At 45.7% G+C, this 19,760-nt stretch overlaps 2 protein-coding genes across 7 annotated transcripts in view; one reads left to right on the forward strand and one right to left on the reverse strand.

Moving 5' to 3' along the window:
• Nucleotides 1–12,050, forward strand: part of SWT1 (SWT1 RNA endoribonuclease homolog) — a 24,556-nt gene extending 12,506 nt beyond the window's left edge. For 4 of the 5 annotated variants that reach the window (XM_027723432.2, XM_039380086.1, XM_039380085.1 and 1 more), the window contains 7 exons: nucleotides 653–791; nucleotides 1,422–1,567; nucleotides 2,010–2,212; nucleotides 2,947–3,075; nucleotides 8,059–8,125; nucleotides 8,812–8,876; nucleotides 10,024–12,050. In XM_027723432.2, the coding sequence (XP_027579233.2) occupies nucleotides 653–791; nucleotides 1,422–1,567; nucleotides 2,010–2,212; nucleotides 2,947–3,075; nucleotides 8,059–8,125; nucleotides 8,812–8,876; nucleotides 10,024–10,129 (855 nt within the window). In that variant the 3' untranslated portion in view covers nucleotides 10,130–12,050. Of the gene's footprint in view, nucleotides 1–652; nucleotides 792–1,421; nucleotides 1,568–2,009; nucleotides 2,213–2,946; nucleotides 3,076–8,058; nucleotides 8,126–8,811; nucleotides 8,877–10,023 lie in introns of those variants that run through there. The other variant, XM_039380088.1, reaches the window with a different exon arrangement.
• Nucleotides 11,311–19,760, reverse strand: part of LOC113989141 (influenza virus NS1A binding protein) — a 16,654-nt gene continuing 8,204 nt past the window's right edge. For both annotated transcript variants that reach the window (XM_027723440.2, XM_027723439.2), the window contains exons 6-15: nucleotides 19,048–19,221; nucleotides 18,564–18,689; nucleotides 17,085–17,192; nucleotides 14,907–15,033; nucleotides 14,160–14,384; nucleotides 13,928–14,049; nucleotides 13,704–13,830; nucleotides 13,495–13,626; nucleotides 13,185–13,358; nucleotides 11,311–12,742 (exon numbers count right to left, since the gene is read on the reverse strand). In XM_027723440.2, the coding sequence (XP_027579241.1) occupies nucleotides 12,489–12,742; nucleotides 13,185–13,358; nucleotides 13,495–13,626; nucleotides 13,704–13,830; nucleotides 13,928–14,049; nucleotides 14,160–14,384; nucleotides 14,907–15,033; nucleotides 17,085–17,192; nucleotides 18,564–18,689; nucleotides 19,048–19,221 (1,569 nt within the window). In that variant the 3' untranslated portion in view covers nucleotides 11,311–12,488. The remainder of the gene's footprint in view (nucleotides 12,743–13,184; nucleotides 13,359–13,494; nucleotides 13,627–13,703; nucleotides 13,831–13,927; nucleotides 14,050–14,159; nucleotides 14,385–14,906; nucleotides 15,034–17,084; nucleotides 17,193–18,563; nucleotides 18,690–19,047; nucleotides 19,222–19,760) is intronic.

Raw genomic sequence — 19,760 nt, forward strand, 5'->3', positions numbered from 1 at the left:
ATTGTCCATGCTTTGGTTTAGATTCCATTTCATAGCTGGTGGGGGTTAATTAGAAGTTTAAATTTCTTGCAGATAAGCCTCTGTGGCTTTAAAAAAACCCCAGAAAGTCATGGGATGACAGTTAAGCTTTTGGTCACTTCTGTTTAACTTAGTTCATTTCTGTTAACATCTCTTCAAACTCTGGTTTCACTTGATACTCATAAATTTCAATTTTTTGCAATACATACGTGTTACTTCATGTGTATACAGTCAGCAATTTTTATTTTTATTGTTTAGCAATACTAGAAAACCAAAGGCATATTTATTGTTGTTCTGGCTCTTGTGCACAAGTAACACATTAATCACTTTGAGATAACCCAGGAGCATTTGGATTTTGTTTTTAGAGGAAAGAGGAACCAGAAATTATGGGAGTGATTGTACATTGTACATGAGCATCACTATTCAACCCATGCTGCTGAATCAAATCTTTATTTAATAGATAAACTCGTTACATGTGAATAAAGCCTTATTTTTGAGGAATCACTGAAACTCTACTTCAGCAATGACAAATCATCCATTAGGGGAGAACAGAGAGAGTGGAGCAGTTGTGGAATGCACAGGAATAGGTGTAAATGAAAAGCAGCCTTTGAATTTCTAACGTGTTCTCTTTCAGATCCTGTATCTGAAGCCACCATGGACATTAGTAAACCTGCTGAAGTGTTATAAAAAGCACTGGATGGCTGTTTTTGGTTATGTGGTGCCAAGGAGTTTACTTTCAACTGTTGAGTGTCTCTCTAAACACCTTTGTACAGGTAAAAATCCTGGAGAATGTTAATTGTAAACTTGTAAAAAACCTCACTGTTCTGGTTATAGTTACAGACTCTGTGTATTAATGGTTGCCAAAGTCTCTGAACTATTTTGAAAAAGCAAATAATCATTTTCCCTCCTTTGCCCCTGTGTTATGTGGGCAAATAATCTACAAATGATCTATTGCCAAAGAAATTATGGAGTAGCAAAGGACACTTGATGTGGCACATGAGGACAGGGAGGTTTGTTTTCAAAAAAAACCAACAAAAAAAACCCCCACAAACCTTTGACTTGTTTAAAGATGTCTTTTAAGATTTGATTTTATCAGATATTCCTGTTAAACTCCCCCAGAGGGTGGTTGGCACTGCCCAGGCTCCCCAGGGCAGTGGGCACAGCCCCAAGGCTGCCAGAGCTGCAGGAGGGTTTGGACAGTGCTCTGAGGGACAGGGTGGGATTGTTGGGGTGTCTGTGCAGGGCCAGAAGTGGGACTGGGTGGTCCTTGAGGGTCCCTCCCAGCTCAGGCCATTCTGTGGTTCTGCCTCTCTTGGGATATTTGAGTATTAAATTTGCCTGCCAAGACTGATAACTCCTAACATTTATTTTTTTTTCCTCTTATATTGATGTCTAAATATCAGATAAACCATTTGACTCCTCAACAGTGCGTGTCTTGCTCCAGGAATCCAAAAAATTACTCCATGCTTTCAGCTCAAGGTCGGACTACAACGGTGTCCTGCCCCAGGCTTACACTGCACTGACCAAACTGTGGGAGAGGCTGGCAGAGGTGAGAGGAGCTCCAGTGCTTGTTCACCTCAACTTGTTCCACGGTCATATTACAAACCTGGCTTAGATTTCTTAATTATTCCCATCATTTCCACTAAGTTTTGCAGGAAATGTTGTCGCTGGTATCTTTTCAGAGTGAACAGACCCCAACTTTAACTTTAATTTTCACATGGTGAATATCTGTAGATATTTGGGAGACTCCTTTTTCCCCCCAGTATTTGTGTTAGTATTGGGAGGGTGACTGAGAAACATTATTTTGTCTTAGCTTTCTGTTGCATTTGTAGCTGATGGGCCTTAAAGATTAAATTGCTGTTTCTCCTTCTGGAGAAGGAATCCCACACTATGAGTCCCTCACTACTGCTCTTAGTGTGTAGAAGTGTTCTAGTTTTCTCAAGTTAGGAACCAAATACATTCATGATCTGTTTGCTGAACTGTTTTATAAGGTGAGGGCAGACAGTGAGCAGCATTTATCAGAAGACATCATGGTTCTTTCAGAAAATGCTGAAAAAATGGAAGCCACGACACCCAATCTGCCAAACCCTGAAGAAAAAGTGTTACATCCAAGCTTTCATGTGGCTCAGGAAAGCAGGCACCAGGAAATCTGGTCGGTCCTTGAGGGTGTTTGGAACACAATGAACCTCTACAGGTAAAGCTAAAGGAGCTCAGAACTTCTACAGAACCTTAAATAATTTTCAAACAAGCACACTTAAAAATTGAGCTTTTTTCCCCCCACTGTTTTAGAATAAAATCTATTGATAATTAATCAAAATCAAACCCAAAAACCCCGCAAAAAAATCACACAACCTGTCACACAAAGAAGTTGGGAGCATGCAAATTATGTCCTTCTGCTGCTCTATTGTGGGCAGCAACTGAAATAAATTGCCTTGGAAAATGTTGTTGAAAACCCCACAAATGTGAGACATTCATGGAAATCTCATATTTATCCATGAAAAGAGGCGTTCAAGCTCCAAGATTTCTTGTGGTTATTTCTTTCCAAATCCAGTGGAGGTGTACGAAACTCTTTACCTTATTTTTAACCTTTAATCAGTTTGAAATAGAAAACGTTTTCTTGTGAAGCAGAATCCTTCACTGAATAAAATCCAACTGCAGAGTCTAGGGATGAATTTCCTTTCTCATGGAAACTCAGAATTGCAGGAAATGAACCCCTTTTCCATCTGAGTGTTTTACCATTGCTTTTAGTTCGGTTATTTTGTTCTGAGACTGTTTTACACAACATGGGTTTAGTATAAGTTTATATTTGATCTAGTTTTTTTAGTAGACCAAATACAATGCACACAACAGATACTGAGTTTCTCTGCACTCTGAGGATTTTTATTAACTGCTTTCCTCTGTCTCTTCTTTGTTTCTTTTTAATTTTAGTATTGAAATATTCCAGAAGTTGGACCCCAGTGCAGGGACTATGGCTGCAAAGTCTTCATTTGAGGAAGCTTTTTTAGGCCTGCAGAAGCTGTTGGCAGCTGTGAAGGATATCCAGGAAGGAATTAGTAGGTGAGCATTCCAGCTGGGGCAGAAAAGTGAGTAACAGTCACTTGAAGTCCCTAAAAGTCACTGAAATATTTCAATACCAAACCACACTTGTGCTCTGCATGCTTAGTTATGTGATTCCCAGTGGAAATCTTGGTGTCAAGGCTACATAGAACCATCTCTTGGTAACCAAAGAACATGAAACCGCTGCAGACATTGAGATCTCTTGCAGGGAATTTTCTCTTCTGTGGGAGGAGAGCCCTGGGATTTGTTTTTCCATGTTTGATGCCAAGCAGGTCAGTTCTGCTCCGAGGGGAACTGGAGCTGGGACATGATTAATACATCAGCTCTGATGGCAGCAGCTTTGAATAATTCAGAGCACTGGCTTGCCAAGGCCCCATGGAATGGGGGCAGATCTCCAGTGTGGTGAAGGACACAACATTTTGGGGCTTTGTTCCCAATTCCAGAGTGTTCTTCAGGAGTCAGAACCTGTGTCCCAGCCCTGACAATGAGCAGCAGCTGCACTCTCCATTTAGGAAGGATCATATTCCCTCTGCCTTCGTAGAATCACAGAATTCCAGCATGGTTTGGGTGGGAAGGGACCTTAAAACTCATCCACCCCCTGCCATGGGCAGGGACACCTTCCACCAGCCCAGGTTGCTCCAAGCCCCGTCCAACCTGGCCTTGGACACTTCCAGGGATCCAGAGGCAGCCACAGCTTCTCTGGGCAACCTGTGCCAGGGCCTCCCCACCCTCACAGGGAACAATTCCTTCCTAGTATCCCATTTAAAACTGCTCTGTCAGTGTGAGGTCAGTCCTCCCCCATTTTTCCAAGAGAGCGGAATAATAAAATGGAAGTTTCAGGAGGAATAATGAATTTCCTGGGTAATCTTACTCCTTTTTTTTACAGCAGTGTAGTATAAATCCATCCAAAGAATTGTCTTTCAAAGAGAAATGATCTGAGTATTATGAAAGTAGAGACAGAAAAATATTGGTAGAAACATGAGCTGGAGCAACTTGGTGCCAACAGGTTCATTTTATTGCTAGTGGGTTTCTTTCTCTAAGAAAATTGTTCTAATTAAGCAGGTTACTGCTAAACTTTGCTTTTTTCATCCCAATCCCAAAGTTTTTGCAGCAAATCCTATGGTATCAATTTGTAGCCACGGTGGCTGAGATTTCCTGGGATTATGGTGCTTGGGGATGGTTGTTTCTGCCTCACAGAGGTGTTTCGGTGGAAAATGTTACATTTTAGTGAAAGCTCCTCACCTCCCACCTTCCCCCTTCTGGGAGAGCTGTGTAACAATGAAACCTGGAGTGCACAGGATGATTCCTTGGAATGGAGAGTGTTCCTGGAGGTTTCCCTTTGGAAAGGATGTGCAGGTTTGCAGTAGGTGGCATCGTGGAGCAAAAAATGGGGAGAATCTGCACCCAGGGCTCTGCTGCTCTGGCCTGGAGTGCAGGGCTTTAAGGGACCTGGAGACTTCTGAGTGGGGCTTCCAAAGAGTCAGAAACCAGATTTAGGACTCCTTGTACATTTATATAGGAATTAAAGCAAAAGTTGTGAAGTCTTCCTGGAATCCCAGACTGGTTTGGGTGGGAAGGGACCTTAAAGCTCCTCTCGTTCCACCGCCTGCCCTGGGCAGGGACACCTTCCACTGGAAGGTGAGAACCTTCTCACTTCCATTTTGCTCTAAAACTTTGATTTCTGTCCTTGATTTCTGAAAAAATACCTTTTGGTGACTTATAGTTAAATTATATGGTAGCGGAAAAGGAGACCCTGGATAAAAAGTAGTGCAAAAGCTCCAGGTTGAATATTTGGAGCTTTTAGTGCTAAAATGCAAATGGTTTCTGTGTTCCCTTCGGGTCCTTGCTGCCCAGAACAAAGAGTGGGAGACACCTTGTGAAAGTTTGGAAGTCTGACAGTGAAATTATCCTGAAAGTTCAGCTGCATTAAAAGTTTAGATTTTCAGAGTGTTGGAAACAATTAGAAAAGCACAATGACACTTGTTGAGATAAATGTGTGTGAGATGCCCTTAGTCAGAAAAAAAGACTCCACTGGTGGTACTGCTCCAGCTGCTCAGGCTTGATGAGCAGAACATGGTAAGGACAGATACAGATGTTAAAAAAAAACCAACAAAAAAGGCTGTTTGATGGAAGTTGTCAAATTAACAGCTTTTTACATCTTACCCTTTTCTTCTTTGGACATTTTTAATTTTATCTTGGCTCCTTCCTCTGACAGCACTGGGAGCAGAATGGGATTTAAATTGCAAAACTCTGCGTGCCAGAAATGTCTGACAGTGCTTCAGCTCTAAAACTGAGACAATAATTCTATGGTTAGCAACTATATGTCATTACTAATCATGAACAAAGATTATTAAACTCTGAAATTTAAGTCAGGTAAAATTGTGAGACCATGACACGTTTTTAAATAGTATTTCTGAGTGTTTATATTTGTGTTTGAGGTGGGTATTATTTGGAAGCAGTTAATTAAGGGACCTAATTTAAGGTCTCTTAAATTAAATCTTTAAAATAGTTGACATTTTCCCTTGGCTGATTAGATCTGATTCCAAGGTTTATAGGGAAATTTTACATGTCTTGATGTTTCCTGCCAAGTTCCTTTGAGATAAATCCTTGTTCTTAGAAAAGAAAGAAAATTCAGCCTTTGGTGAATTGATACACTTATTTCTAGCTGGATTTTTTTTTTCCATCTGTTGGCTAAGAAATAATTGTTTTGTTCCTGTGCCAGCTTTAAAATCCCTCACGTCCTCTTAGATACAATCCTCATAAATATTTATACTAATATAGTATCAACTGTAAAAATATTTGCCCTGCTCACTGCAGGAAGGAACCTGAATTCTGCTCTCTAATATTTTATCTAAATGGAATTTCTCTCCCACTCCCAATGGTTTGGAAGACACTGGCTTAGACGAGGGCTCCAGGAACATTTGTAAATCAGAAGTGTAATTTTTTAAGATCTCAGCAGTGCAGGGGGGGCTGTTCCTGTATCAGAAGTGATCACTGAAGGTTGGCATTAAATCCTTTCGCAGTGGTTCTGCAGTTTAACTCATTTCTGCAGTTCTGCAGAGGGACAGAAACTGTTTTCATCCAAGGAATCGAGATTTCTTTTTCTTGGTGTCCAGTGAGGGAACTGTCCTTCCCTCAGGCTGCCAGGGCAGGGATCTGTGTCAGGAAGAAAGGGAAGCTTTGCCCTGGGAAAAGTCCCTGACTTTCCCGCCAGGTTCCCCCTTCTGTTTGAGAAGTTCATTTGCTGATTCTTTCAGAGAGGTTTTACTTTTTCCCAAATGCGTTGGCACGGGCGAGGAACCACATCCTGAGCTCTCTCCTGTCCATCTCTTCCCGTCTCTTACACTTTGTGCACGAGTTTGGCATCAGGTGAGTGCCAGGGAAGGAACATCTGCAGTGGTTTGGGAAGCTCTGTTGCTTAGGAGATAAAAGCATCAAGAGTGACTCTCTCCTTTGTCCTTTCTGGCCCCAGAACAACATTTAACCTCCCTTTTGGAGCAGGTATCCACAGGCACTTGTTGTGTCCATAACATTCTCTGCCTCACATGCTGAATATTTCCAGGAAACTGTAGAACCACTCTGGGTTGATCAATAAATTGCATTTTAGTGGCAGTGCAGCTTCTGTGTCACCCCTCCTTGCCAACCCCTGCTGAGAGCGTGACTTGGATTCATTAAAGTTGAATTTCATCCTGTGGGCTGTTGTAGTTTGGTTTGGCTGTGCTGACAGAAATGCAAAAAAAAGAAAAAAAAAAGACGATTTGCACCCTCTGCTTTTGAAACACAGTGTAGACAGAGAAGCAGTGGATGGTTATTTACACATTTTATTTTGGGGTTTTTTCCCAAAGAACCAGAGGCACAGGGGGTTTGTCCACCCACCTGAGGCCTGGGAGCTTGCAGGGAACTTTTGGTGATAATTCCTATGTAAAATCGTGATGGAAATAAGCACTGAAGTTCCTAGTTCAGTAAATCCTGTGCTGTGTCATGGGCTCCCAGCCTGCTTCAAATACAGTGTCTTTTAACTGGATTTTCAACTTATGCCTTAAGTTTTCCAGTTTTTCAGTTCCTAATTAATTCACTTATAAAGGCTTACAGCTTGCAAAGGGAGGGAGGGGAGAATTTGGGCACTTTCCCATGAGAAAGTAAATGGAACTTCTCAGAAAGGGTTGTTTGTTTTTTTTTTCCAAACTTGGTCATTATCTTAATGATTATTTACCTATTTAAAACTTCAGAGGCAGAACTCTGTCAGTATTTCGTAGTATATATCAAGCGTTCTGTGTGTTTCCATGTGGATTTGAGGTACATTTTGCAGCATTTAGGGGGGTCCTGCTTTTCCCTGGGGAATGCAAATGAAGTTCCACTGAGGTGGAACTGAATTGTAGCTGCTCAAGCAGAGGAGGAAAATTAATTTGGGGAGAAAACCCACTTCCTTATTGGATCAGAGCTGGGAAAGGCTGTCCCTTGAGGTTCTTCCTAAAGCCACATCCCTTCAGCTGCCACATCCCACAGTCCCTGGGCAGAACTGGGTGGGAATTATTAGCAGAAGCAGGAAAAGTGGGAAGGGACTGGGAGTTTGAAGGGAAGGAGTTAAAGCTGGAGCTGCTGTGGGAAAGCTGGGTGGGTGTCCTGAGTGGCTCTGCTGTGGCTCCACATGAATCCAGCAGGACTTTGCTGATGGGCAGCAAAAGGCTTCTAATTATTGCTGGGTTTCTTCCCTCCTCGGGGAGGAATCGCCCACGAGAAACGTGGATTGCATTTGTAATGAGGAAAAGCCTCCAGAGAAGGTCCTCACAGAAATAATAAGCTTTTTAATTCTTTTAGAGGAGGCAAAGGAAAAATTCTTCAAAGTTCATAATTTCTTTTTTGTTTAAAGAAAATAATTAGATTTTTTTTTTCCCCTTGAAGCATTTCTGACTATTTTTTTAACCCTTTCACAGAATCCTTTTACACTTGCTTTAAAAAAAACCCCAAACTTTTCTCTTTCAGAATTTTGAGCCCCACAAGCAGTTTCCAAGATATTTGGACCCTCTATAACTTCCTCAGAAGACACGAGGTAGGATGTTTTCTGGAGTATTCGGTCACTTCACTCACACTTCTTATTTCCAGGAGCTCTGAGGTTGTGTCTCATCACTCTGTTTCCACTTCTGTTTTGTTTATTTGCCCTTATTTATGAGGTGTTGAAACATAAAGATACATTTTTGGTTGGCACCTGCCGAATGTACTCAGATTTCTCCCAGTTCTTTGTGTGACTTTCTGAGCACTTATTTGGTGTGAACGAGTCTCTGTTGAGAGTAAAAAGCCTTGAAATGAGTGTTTGCAGTAGAATATGTTTCTATTTAGTGTATTCCATATTTCAGAGGCTTTCAGTGCTCTACTATACAGAAAAATATATTTGGGCTTGGGACCTGTACATGTATTTTTTGCATTGATGTGATCTATCTTCATTTGAGGGGGGTGTATATGTATATGCACATAACTACTGGGTAAATTAAGAGAGGAGGAAGAGTTATTTAAGGTCTTTCAGGTTTGCACAGAAATGGTTAGAAAACGAAGCTGGAGTTTGTAATATTTGATTTTATAGCACATAGGATGACTTTTTTAATGTACTCTCTCACCCTGAGAGCTGTTAGGTAATACATTACCTGTGTGTGATACCAGCTGTACATATCTATATACACAGATACAGATATCTTGGAGATGTGGTACTTGATAAATTACTATATTCCTTCTTTGTTTTAGGTGAATAACAGTCTGAAATTCACTGCTGAGGAGCTTTATGGGTGTGTTTCCCAGGAGTTGTACAGGTAAGGCAGTGCCTGACCACACGGGGGGGTTGAGGCAGCGTTTTGACATGGATTAGCATGGATTGAACGTGCCTTTTACCATGGATTAACCAGGGTCCCCTGAGAGAAATCACGTGGGCAAATCCAAAACCCCCTTTGTAGGAGGGGCAGGGGGAAAATGAGTGGGGATTGGTTTTTTTTGTTTTATTTCCTGAGGAGGGAGGAGTAGCAGAGACACAACCCCCAATCCCATCCCCCTGCAGCACCGGGAGGGGAGGGAATCGGGAGCAGGGAATCGGGGGTGAGGTTGGGCCCAGGAAGAAGGGAGCAGTTTGGAGATTTGGGTTGATTTCTCTCTCTCCTGCTGTGATTCCATTGGGAACTCATTCAGGTGATTTTCCCCAGTCACAGTGGTGACTGGTGAGTCTCTCCTGTCCTTTTGTGACATTGTCCTCCCCTGTCCAGCTGAGGAGGGCAGTGACAGTGGCTTTGGTGGGCACTGGTCAACCACCACATGGATGGATTAGAAGTCAATCCAAGTGAAAGAACCAGTTCTGGCTGTTGGCTCTAGACCTGCATCAACACAGGCAGGAAGAGAAGAGGGGGTGGAAATTTGTGCTCAGCAGAGTAGAAAACAGAAGTACTTCGGAGGCTGGTCTGGCTCAGGCTGCACTTGTGGAACTCAGGGATGGGGTTTTTTTCCTCTTTTTTTGAGGAGTAGCTTTTAAATGGTCTTTTGAGAAATAATCTCTTGGAAACCAAAGTTATGGAATGTTTACATGTGATCAGGTTTGGATCCCTCTTTTGAGGGAAAGGTGTAAATCATAAATCAGTGTAGGCAAGAGACTTGCTTTGGGTGTATAAATACAGTGTATGCAAATATGAAAGATGGTTTGAATGGAACCTTCCAGAATCCTCAATGTGTCCAGAAAGCTGGAGGATGTGACTGATTCCTCCACCTTCCCCTGACCCAGGGAAAGGGAGCAGAGCTCTGCCTGCTGCAATTGCGGGGTGGCTGTTTTAAGGCATTCACATAAAAGTCACTGCTGCTTGTTGAGCTTTATGGAGATTTCCTTCTTGAAAACTTATTTTCTTTTCAAGGAATATTTGGAAAGATTCCCGTCTGTGCAATGGGTCCACTGTGTCCTAACTGTTGTCTCTTCCCTAGGGAAAGGCTGGAAGTTGGTTGCTGCCAGCTGGCACAGCTGGAGCAGACCCTGGAGCAGTGCCAGGTGTCGGCACACAGGGAGGCCGAGAGCAGGGGCTGGCTGTGACTCCCCGGGCTGGGACATCCCCGGGCTGGGACATCCCTGGGCTGGGACATCCCAGGGTTGTGACCCGGAGCCGGGGGGCTCAGCCCTGCCTTGGCCTGGCCCAGGTGAACCCTGACTCCCCAGGGGAGGAGAGGGAGGTGCTGGAGGAGCCAAAAACCTGCCTTCTTTGTTCTCTACGGTGCTGGTTTGTGTTGGGAGTTGAAGGAAAAGAACCTGGTTACCTGTGGACATTAAATGTCGAATTTCTGCTGAAATGGAATGCTCTGTCTCAAAGGAGGGTCCCGGCTGGATATCCATGGATACCCAGGAAAACCACGGCTTCGGGGCCGGGCTGCTCTGAGTGCTGTTAATGAGCCCATAGGAAAACGCTCTGTTTGTTTTGCTGGTACTTTAGAAGTGACAGGGGAGATAAAAGAGTCTGTTGTGTCCCTTGGGGGGCTCTGGAGGATGGAAAGGGGCCGAGGACAAGGCTGGGAATGAAGGACTGAGGAGGGACAACGGGGACAGATGGATGCTCATTGTTTTTAAAGAACCCCCTCCCTGCTGCAGGTGTGTTTGTCCTGGAGCCCTTCACAGAGGAAAGGGATGTTTTTCCTTTGTTAAAATGCCTGCTTAACCTTCATACAGTGGAAACCTGCTGGCAGTGCTCTTTGGGAAACTCCTCATCCTTCTCTTGCCACCTCCTCCTGCCAAGGTGGGACTGGTCACCCTGCTCTGCAGGTGCCCTCTCTCACTGCACTGCTGGTTGCTTTCCAGAACTGCTTTAAGCCCGTGAAACTTTCCAAAAGCCATTTTCCAAGGCCTTTCTAACGCTACCTCTTCTGTGTGTGCATTTGTACAGAGACGAGAGACAACTGGCAAAGTTCTAAAGGGTCTATTTTGATATTAACTTCTGGATGTATTTGTAAAACCTCGATTGTACAGATGTAATTTATTGTTAAAATAAACGGTGGTTAATTCTTGAGTGGCTCTGCCTTGGAAGCAGGAGATCTCCCAGTCCCACACAAGGGCTGTTGCTCAGCCCTGTGCCCTCCAGCAGCACGAGGGACACTTCACCCCCTCCATTCTACTCCAGGGCTGTCAGTTAAACACCCCCTTCCTTGCTCCTGGACCTGCACCCATCCAAAGGGTCGTTTTTAGAATCCCACAGTTCTGTTTGCAAAGAAAAGGACACAGAGAGCTCAGGGCACGCCTGTGGTGCGAGGGTTTCCCAAAAGGTACCTTTAATGTGTTTGCAGCAGCAGCAAGCAGTCAGTGCTAGTTTGGCACCCAGTTAGGTGTGCAGCACTACACATTAGACACCAAGTCATCCCAACCCAACAGCTGATCCAGAGGAACAGAGAGAGTGAACGAAAACAGGACTATGAGCACATAGGAAATCAAGTTATTTGTGTTCTATCACACTTCCAGCTCGGAATATTAGAAAAATAAACTTAAGACAGTTACTACAACACATTTTCAGTGCCAGCTGGCAAGAGTTGAAAACCCACCCATGAGAACCCCCCTCCCCGAGCTGAGGACAAAGATCAGCTCACCCAGAGTAACAAAGGGCTGTACAGAAAGCGCTCTGCGTCCCCAAAACACCCAGAGCCAAAGGAATTCTCCCCCCCAGGAAGTCTCAGCTGTGGTGTCTCAGAAAGCCTGTGCAGCTCTAAGGTAGGTGGTGCAGACTAACTTACACTATTGCAGCAGAGGCAAAGCTCCCACACGGGTGAGTCCACTGTCCCACTCGCTCTCTATGAACTCCAAGGTTGTCTCTTTGTTCCAATAACCATTGATCTGCCATGTGCATTTCAACAGACAAAATACTCTGCTGAGTATATAAAAACTGTTATAAAAAGGCAATTGTAAAAGATAAGGTATTAGCAGAGGCATGTCAGCTTTTTTTTAATAAAAAAAATAGCCATTATATCTATTTAAATAAGGCTTCTTGTTACAGATTGTTCCAGTTACTGAAGGAAACCAAGGCCTGATGAGAAAGAAAAAACAACTATTCCCCCAAACTTTACCCTTCCTGCCCCGAGAACACACCTACAGGAAGCCATTTCATGTGCAAAGTGACAGAACAAACACTGGGGGAAGCTCCTGAAATGATATGCCCAGTCTAGTTTCTCCTGCTTTATCTTCAAAATCCTGAAAACAAAACCAAAACAAAAGTTCTAAAATACACAAAAACCCCCTTCATCTCAATATTCTTTCCAAAACAAAATATGTACAGCACATTAATATGCAATATGCAAAAGCTCTGTGTTGCTGTTGGCAACGTCTATGCCCTCCCCGCCCCTATTCACAGGTGTACCTCTACTGACACACAGTTACATCACTAAGCCTGTTAGTCTGAAAAGGGGATTTAATTCACTCAGAACTTGTAGATCTTGGTGTAGGGGCTCCACTCGTTGTTCTCGGGGTTGTAGACCTCGAGCGTGTTGAGGAAGTCGTTGCCGTCGAAGCCGCCCACGGCGTAGATGGTGTTGCCCACGGTGGTGATGCCGGCGTTGCTGCGGGCCGTGGTCATGCTGCCCATCATGCGCCACTCGTTGCGCGCGGGGTCGTACATCTCCACGCAGTTCACCGCGTGCGTGCCGTCGAAGCCGCCGCCCACAAACAGCTTGCCTGGCAAAGGGAAAGGGCACAGGATGGGCGCTGGGTCCCAGCCTCCTCCTGGGAATGCAGACCCAGCCCGAAGGAGGAACCCCAGGGGGTCTGGCAGTGACAAGGTGACCCGCTTTGGCTCTCCTGAGCGTGGCAGCTGAGGGGAACCTGGGTCAGAGCCAGGGAAAAGTCCAAATGCAAACAGGTGCAGCTCTGGAGTGCTCTGAAAAGAGCAAACAGGGAATGCCCCAAAACTCTCTGATTACTTTTCTTTAATCCAGGTTCTTACTGTACTGCGTCCTCCCCGAGCAGGAACACAGCTTTGTACTCCACTAACATCGCAGCTTAACGTGGAGCAGTCACCAAGCACCAGACGCTGCTCAGGCCCTGCAGCAGCAGCCCCTACCAAGAGAGCCCCCCTCAGAGCCAGCCCCCTCCCCGGGAGCCCCTGGCAGCCCCGCACCTTCCCGCACGGCCACGCCGGCACCGCGCCGTGCCACGTTCATGGGCGCGATGAGGGTCCACGTGTTGTTCTCGGGGTTGTAACGCTCCACGCTGTTGAGGCAGTTCCACGACTCGGCTCCCCCGATGATGTACAGGAACCCCCCCAGCTCGCACACGGCCGACTGGTGTCTCCCTGCAAGCGAACGCCAGCAACAGCCATGCACCAACATCCCACAGCAGCTCAGCTCGCTTTGGTTTGGGTTTTGCTTTGCGGCAGTTTTGCAGTTGCCCTTCTCTCCCCCTCCCTCCTGACTACACAACGAACTTACGGATGTTCAGGGGAGCACAGCTTGTCCAGGACTTTGTTACGGGATCAAACACGTCACAGTTCTTCAGTCCCTTTTGGCCATAAGGATCAGAACCACCCACGATGTACAGCTTTCCATTCAGGGAACACACTCCTGTTCACAAGGGACAGAATGGTAAGGAAAGGAGTGAATTTAAAACACCCCAGCCCCCTGTGCTGCAGAGGCCTCACCTGCATTGCAGCGGTTGGTCCTCAGCTCTGGGACAGGAGTCCAGTCGTCGATCTCTGGCTCGTACATCTCTCCACAGCTCAGGTCATCCGAGTGGCCGTTGGATCCCCCCACGACGTAGAGCTGCCCCTGAGTGGAACAAACACCCCCCCTTTCAGCACTGGAGCGCCCCAGAAGCACAGAGGAAGCCCTCCTGGCAGTCAGCGTGCCCCGTGTGTGCACCCACCATCAGCACTGCCATCTGGAACCGCGCCCTGGGCGTCCTCATGGGCGCGATGAAGGTCCAGGTGTCGCTCTGCGGGTCGTAGCACTCCACCGTGCGCAGGCACTCCTCCCGGTTGTAGCCACCTGGAAGCAAAGGCTCTTGTGGCACCACCGTTCGAGCCCACGTGCTGTGATGCTGAGGAACCCCAGCGGGCGGTGGTGAGGACCCCCCAGCCCCCTGCCCGTGCCCTGACCTGCAGCGATGAGCTTGCCGTGCAGCTCGGCCGTGCCCAGCCCCGAGCGAGCATACTGCATGGGGGACATGGGCTTCTCCACCACGTTGCTGGGCTGCAGCTCGAAGCTGAGGCTCTTCAGCAGCCGGGGGGTGCTCGAGGGGGAGCTCTGCGGGCTGTTCCGGCCGTGCAGGAAGATCACACACAGCACCCCGTCCAGAACAGCCAGACACAGGTACGTGTTACCTGGCAGCGGGAGACAAGGAGAGACCGCCGAGGTCAGTAAAGTCGTGGGTCACCCCAAGTGAAAGCCAACGAGGGTCTTTTGGTTCTGCTCCTCCCCTTATCTCCTTGGGTTTTTTCTGGTTACTGTTTTTCCAAGTGTTAGAAAAAGTGTTATTACTGAAAAATCTGAGTTTTAAGTACTAAAACAGTACTCGAAGAACGTAAGACAGCAACCTAAGGATGTGCTGGGAGAGTCTCCGCACACACCCAGAGCAAAGAGCTCTGCTAATTAATGAGGGACTGCCTATCTCCTTAGGCTTTTCTGGGTAACTGCTGCACACCTTGGCATTTGGGATGGCCCTGTAGACAAGGAATTGAGGTGTATGTGATCCCAGTTACATTAGAAACATCCCATCAATTACTTGTAAGGAAAAGCACTTCTGCATTCCTCAGAGATGCTGAAGGAAACCCCCAGGGAGCAGGAGGTGGTGGGTACACGATACCAGACACATCTGTTAGACAAGCCCTGCCCCTGTTACTCACTCGAGGTCTTCTCTGAAGCAATGATTTTCCACTCGTGTTTAGGACTCTGAACAGTAGCATTTGGAGAATGACATCCAGTGGAGCTGCTACTGATCTGCTTGTGATCATTCTCACGTGGTGGCTTCTTCTGCAAAATCAAAAGGCAGCTACAGAAACCTAGCCAGAGACTACACCTCCTGCTCCCTCTGCTTCCCTGAGCTACTCCGTACCTACTGCAGAGCACATCCGTGTGCCCCCCGCAGAGCGGCACTTGGAGCACACTTAGCTCCTCCTGCAGAGCACCTCCCTGCCCAGCAACAGCCACAAACCACCCTGCACCTTCCTCCTGGGACTGCTCTCATCCTGTGACTGCAGCTCTACGCTGCTGGAGTCGGAGCAGGAACCATTTCAAATCCCTGGAAGAGTCTGCCTCACTGACAGCATTTACAAATGCAAGGCAAGAGCTGCATGCAGTGGGACACAACTGAGCTACCAACTAGAAGCCTCTCACAGCTCTGCTCCTGAACTGGAGTTCATTATATAATGCTATTTGGAAGTGAATTAACTATTCTCTTCATTCCCTGAAGACAAATTAATTTCGCCTCAGTTCCTTTCTGTGCTCAGATTAGCTGTTTCTTGGATTTTACTCCCTTGATACTTCCCAGTAACAGGAGATTTCTGCTTCCTTTTCATCTGCAATTAAATTTATACTGCAGCTTACATTATTTTGCTCAGTTAAGAAAACCCTCCAAATTTCCCATTTCAGCCCAGTTGGCTGGGGCGGTTCAGGCTTGGTTCAGGCTTTTCCTGAAGCCCAGAAGTTGCTGTGCTGTCTGTTCTGCTCAGCAGCAGAGTTTGTGACCACAGTCCCAAGTTTGTGATGCTTGCAGAGTTCCCTAGAGCCTGATCTCCATGGAAACCGTCACAAGACTTCTAAAACACAACACCTAGTGCCGATATCCTCACACAGAGGAGCTGCACTGCTACACTCAGCTCCCCCTGAACATCAGCTCATTGGTGGGCAGCGTTTTTGGTGTGGCTGAATCTCCATCCAGTTAACCCCTTGTGCTCTTATCCTTAAACTGCCTCGACCCTAACAGAAAATACAAACTTCTGTAATTCAAAAACTTAAAAGTTACAATTTTTCCAAGACTGGTGTTAGATCTCCCAACTGTTTAGAATGTCTAAAGTCGGTGATTCTTCTTATCAGAAAGGATTTAGAAAAAAGTTGAGGACCCCTGGTCTTATTTCTGAAAATGAACTTTCTGAACCTTTGCCTCCCCACTCCTAAGCATTACAAGGAGTAGTATCCAAAGGTGGAGAAGTCTGTGAAGGCTTATTAAAAACAATTAAGAAAGTGGAAAATTAGCTGGCTTTTCATTTTCCTCTCTTTTCATTTCTAAAATCCATGTTCTGGGGTGGACAGTGTTTTGCTGAAAGTTCCAAGACGTAAACTTTTTGTATCAGCATGTTATAAAATATTACAAGACATCTGCTTCAAATTCAGTGAATTTAAACAAACTTCAGGTGTATAAAACAACTGATAATTTACATCTGTTAGTCCCTCTTTATTCTTTGTGCTTAGCCTCTGTTTTGCTAAGCTGTGTGGTTTTCAGGAGTTGAGAAGGATTATACCTGGTTAGAAATGAAAAAAATGAAAATAATTAAAAACACCCTTTCCAAAAGCACAGGACTGACTTGCACTCAGTCAAAACACCTCTAGATCAGAGAGATCTGGCAGCTACACTACCAGTGCAGCTGAACAAAGGGAACAGACGCTGGCAGCTGAAGGATTAGAACTTGGATGTGGAATCTCTCCCTGGGCCAGAATTTCCCAGCAGCATTCCCCACTGCAAGCCAAGCGGCCCGAGATTCTTTACAGTCTCTGCATAACTCTACAAAGCCTCAGTTGACTTCCTACAGCTGAGTGCTTGTCTGCCTCTTCTTTCTTCTAACAGCCAAGATTGATTTTGAAGTCAAACCCAGAGCGCTGGGTTTTGCAAAGGCTCAGTCTGCCAAAAAACCAGAGGCTGAGACTGTACCCCTGCCTGCAGCAGCTCTGAAAGAGAGACTTTCTCGTGGCGTATTTCTCCATGACAGCTACTGCTGCTTTCTCTGCTGGCACAACACAAGACTTCAGGTGTGCTGCAACCTGCTCCAGTCTAGCTGGGGTTACCTGAGGCTGGCTGCAATTTGTACCTGCACAAACTGAATGTGGTCATCCTCACTGCCATACACCTCAGCCTGTCCATCTAGCAGATTTCCATCAAGCAGCTTGTGATCAGCTGAGTAGTACAGCGTTTGCACCTGCAAAGACAACAACAGAACACCCATGTGGCTGCTGCCCCGGCGCTCCTCAGCTACAGCACATCCCCCCGGCACACCCTGCTCCTCGCTCCGCCCGAGCTCGCCCAGGGGCACCACTAAAAGGAAGCAGATGTCATGGTGGCAATCTTCAGACAGGGGTGGAGGGTCCACACCTTCTCAGCTTGAGAGAGACATCTTCCTTTTCCACAGGCTTCCGCTGCTTGTTTTTCCAGCACAGAAACATTAGACAAGCAAAAGGCACATTAATTTGCAGAGTTACACAAATTCACAGTCTCATGCAAAGCATTTTTCCTTATCCCTGCACACAAGTTTTCTTGCTTGAAAAATACACATATGAAAAATACTCCATCAAAAAACGTCAAGAGAAGCCAACAGTGGACTCTAAAAGAAAGGTACGGGAACGAGGGAAGACAATACGAATTTAAGCTCTGGAGGGAACTGTTGTCCACCACTGAACATCAGATGCAGCTGTTTCAATGAAATGCATCTGAGTTTCAACATGACCAAAGCTTGTTCCAAGAGGAAATACACACTTGAGAATATACGACAGTATCAACATGTACCTTTGCCTATACAAGTGTTTCTGAAGATCTTTCATGCTTGTAAATAACAAACTCGGAAAATTCCGACGTTCCACGAGATTTGGCAAAGCCTGTAGCCAATTAAAAATTTTGCCTCCCCGCTAATTTTTCCATTAACCACTGCCCAGGCTACATCTACTATCAGTATTCATGAGTAAAGCCATTTAACAACACACAACTTTCAAAAGAATGTATCCTGTAAAAGGAGTAATAAACACCATTAAATCATCATCATCGTTCTCTGCCCACAGCGGATTTTCTTAGGAGAACTGGGGCAGGACTGCTGCTTCTGTACGTGTCAATACACTTGAGGGTTCTTCTTGGTTCTTCAGCCTTGGTATCCTAGTTTTGTTAATAAACCTATGGGGAGATAAACCAACGGGGAGGAACAACCATTAGAAGCTTTTACTTACTGTGCATTTACAAGCAAAACCTGCAAGAGGAAAACATCAAGAATCTACGGCAAGTCCTCAGTTACCACCTCCCCAAACCTACAGCGAGATACACGCCACTCTGAGGGCACTATACAGCAACAGGGAGCAAAAAGGGAAAGCAGAAGACCAGACTGAACAGTTCATTCAGCTCACCTGAACACCCCCCCAGTTTCTCAGCTTAGGGGTACCTACAGTAAAATTTAAATTCTTTAGGGTCATAGTTCAAAAAGTGAAAAAAATTTAAAAAAATCAAAAAGTAAAAAGGGATCATCCTTCATAATGGCTTTTTCGTTTAAAAAAAATAAATGTTGAATCCCATTTTCTTGAAGACTAACCTCTTCCATGAGATCTTCCAGGCTGTCTCCGTTCTCCCAGATGCTGCGCTGTACCCAGTTGATTACCTTTGTGTACAATTTGCCATTGCTGGGTAGGCCAACATTGTCTTCCAGCATTATTTCAAGCTTGAAGGAGAAGAGAAAAGCACGATTACTCCCTAGGAATCACCCTGGTACGTGCAGCGTGCTGTGCTTTACACAGTCAGCATTACTCTCACTTTACCTCGGAGGAGCTGCCCAGGCTCTGGAACTAAGCAGAGTGTTTAAGCACAACCACAGCTACCTTCTGCACTTGGAAAGGACGACAGGGTGTCCTCTCCACAGTTAAGGTTCAGAGCGTATGAATATTACACAGATCCATAACTGTCGCTCTGTTGGCAGAAGTCAATACACCAAGTTTTCCTTCCCCCAAAAAGGAAGCCATCCTTGCTGGTTGCTCTTCAGAAATCCCGTCCCAGAAGGAATTCTACAAAGCCAAACTAACCTTTAGCCGTGGGAGTTTGAGAAATTCCTCCTGTTCTGAAATCTGTACAAGGTGTTCCTGTATGTAGCCGTCGATCTTGTTCAACAAACGGGAGTCTCCCATGGAACTGGCAAAGTTCCGGTAGGAGATGCAGCTCTGCACATCCATCTTGGACAGCAAATAGTCACCACAGACCTGGGAAGGGAAAAGCTGCATCTTAGTTCACAAGGAGACAAGGTTTTTATGCATTTAAATGATCCACCCCAACATACAGCAACAGCTGTTTGTGCCTGCAGGACAGTGACTGTCTGCCGTCGTCCCCATGCCAGAGCTGGAAAGGACACGTTGCCTCCCACAGGAATATGCAAATTTAAATGAAAAAGTCAGATACATTTGGAAGTTGCTGACATGACACTGGCCCCCTGCTTTTCTACAGAACACCTATTACATCCTCCTTAGTCAGGTGAGGTGAATCCCTATCCCTTGGAAAAGGTATCCCCCTCCGTGGCATCAAGCACTACCTACTTTATATTCAGGAGGGTGTGGATTATTCTTTTTTCCAGGTTCAATTATGTCCCCAACACAAGCAAGCACAGCACTGCTCCCACAGACCCCAAGGTGAGCAACCAGCCAGGATTCCAAGCTGTGTTCCTCACGCAGGTGCACAAACCCCAAACGTGAGTTCAGAGACCCCCTCAGCACAAACACGACTCATGTGGGAGCAGCGCGCACTG

The sequence above is a fragment of the Pipra filicauda genome, unplaced genomic scaffold (assembly GCF_003945595.2).
Source record: "Pipra filicauda isolate LSUMZ 115617 unplaced genomic scaffold, ASM394559v2 scaffold185_size1782982_pilon, whole genome shotgun sequence".
NCBI classification, from domain to species: Eukaryota; Metazoa; Chordata; class Aves; order Passeriformes; family Pipridae; genus Pipra; species Pipra filicauda.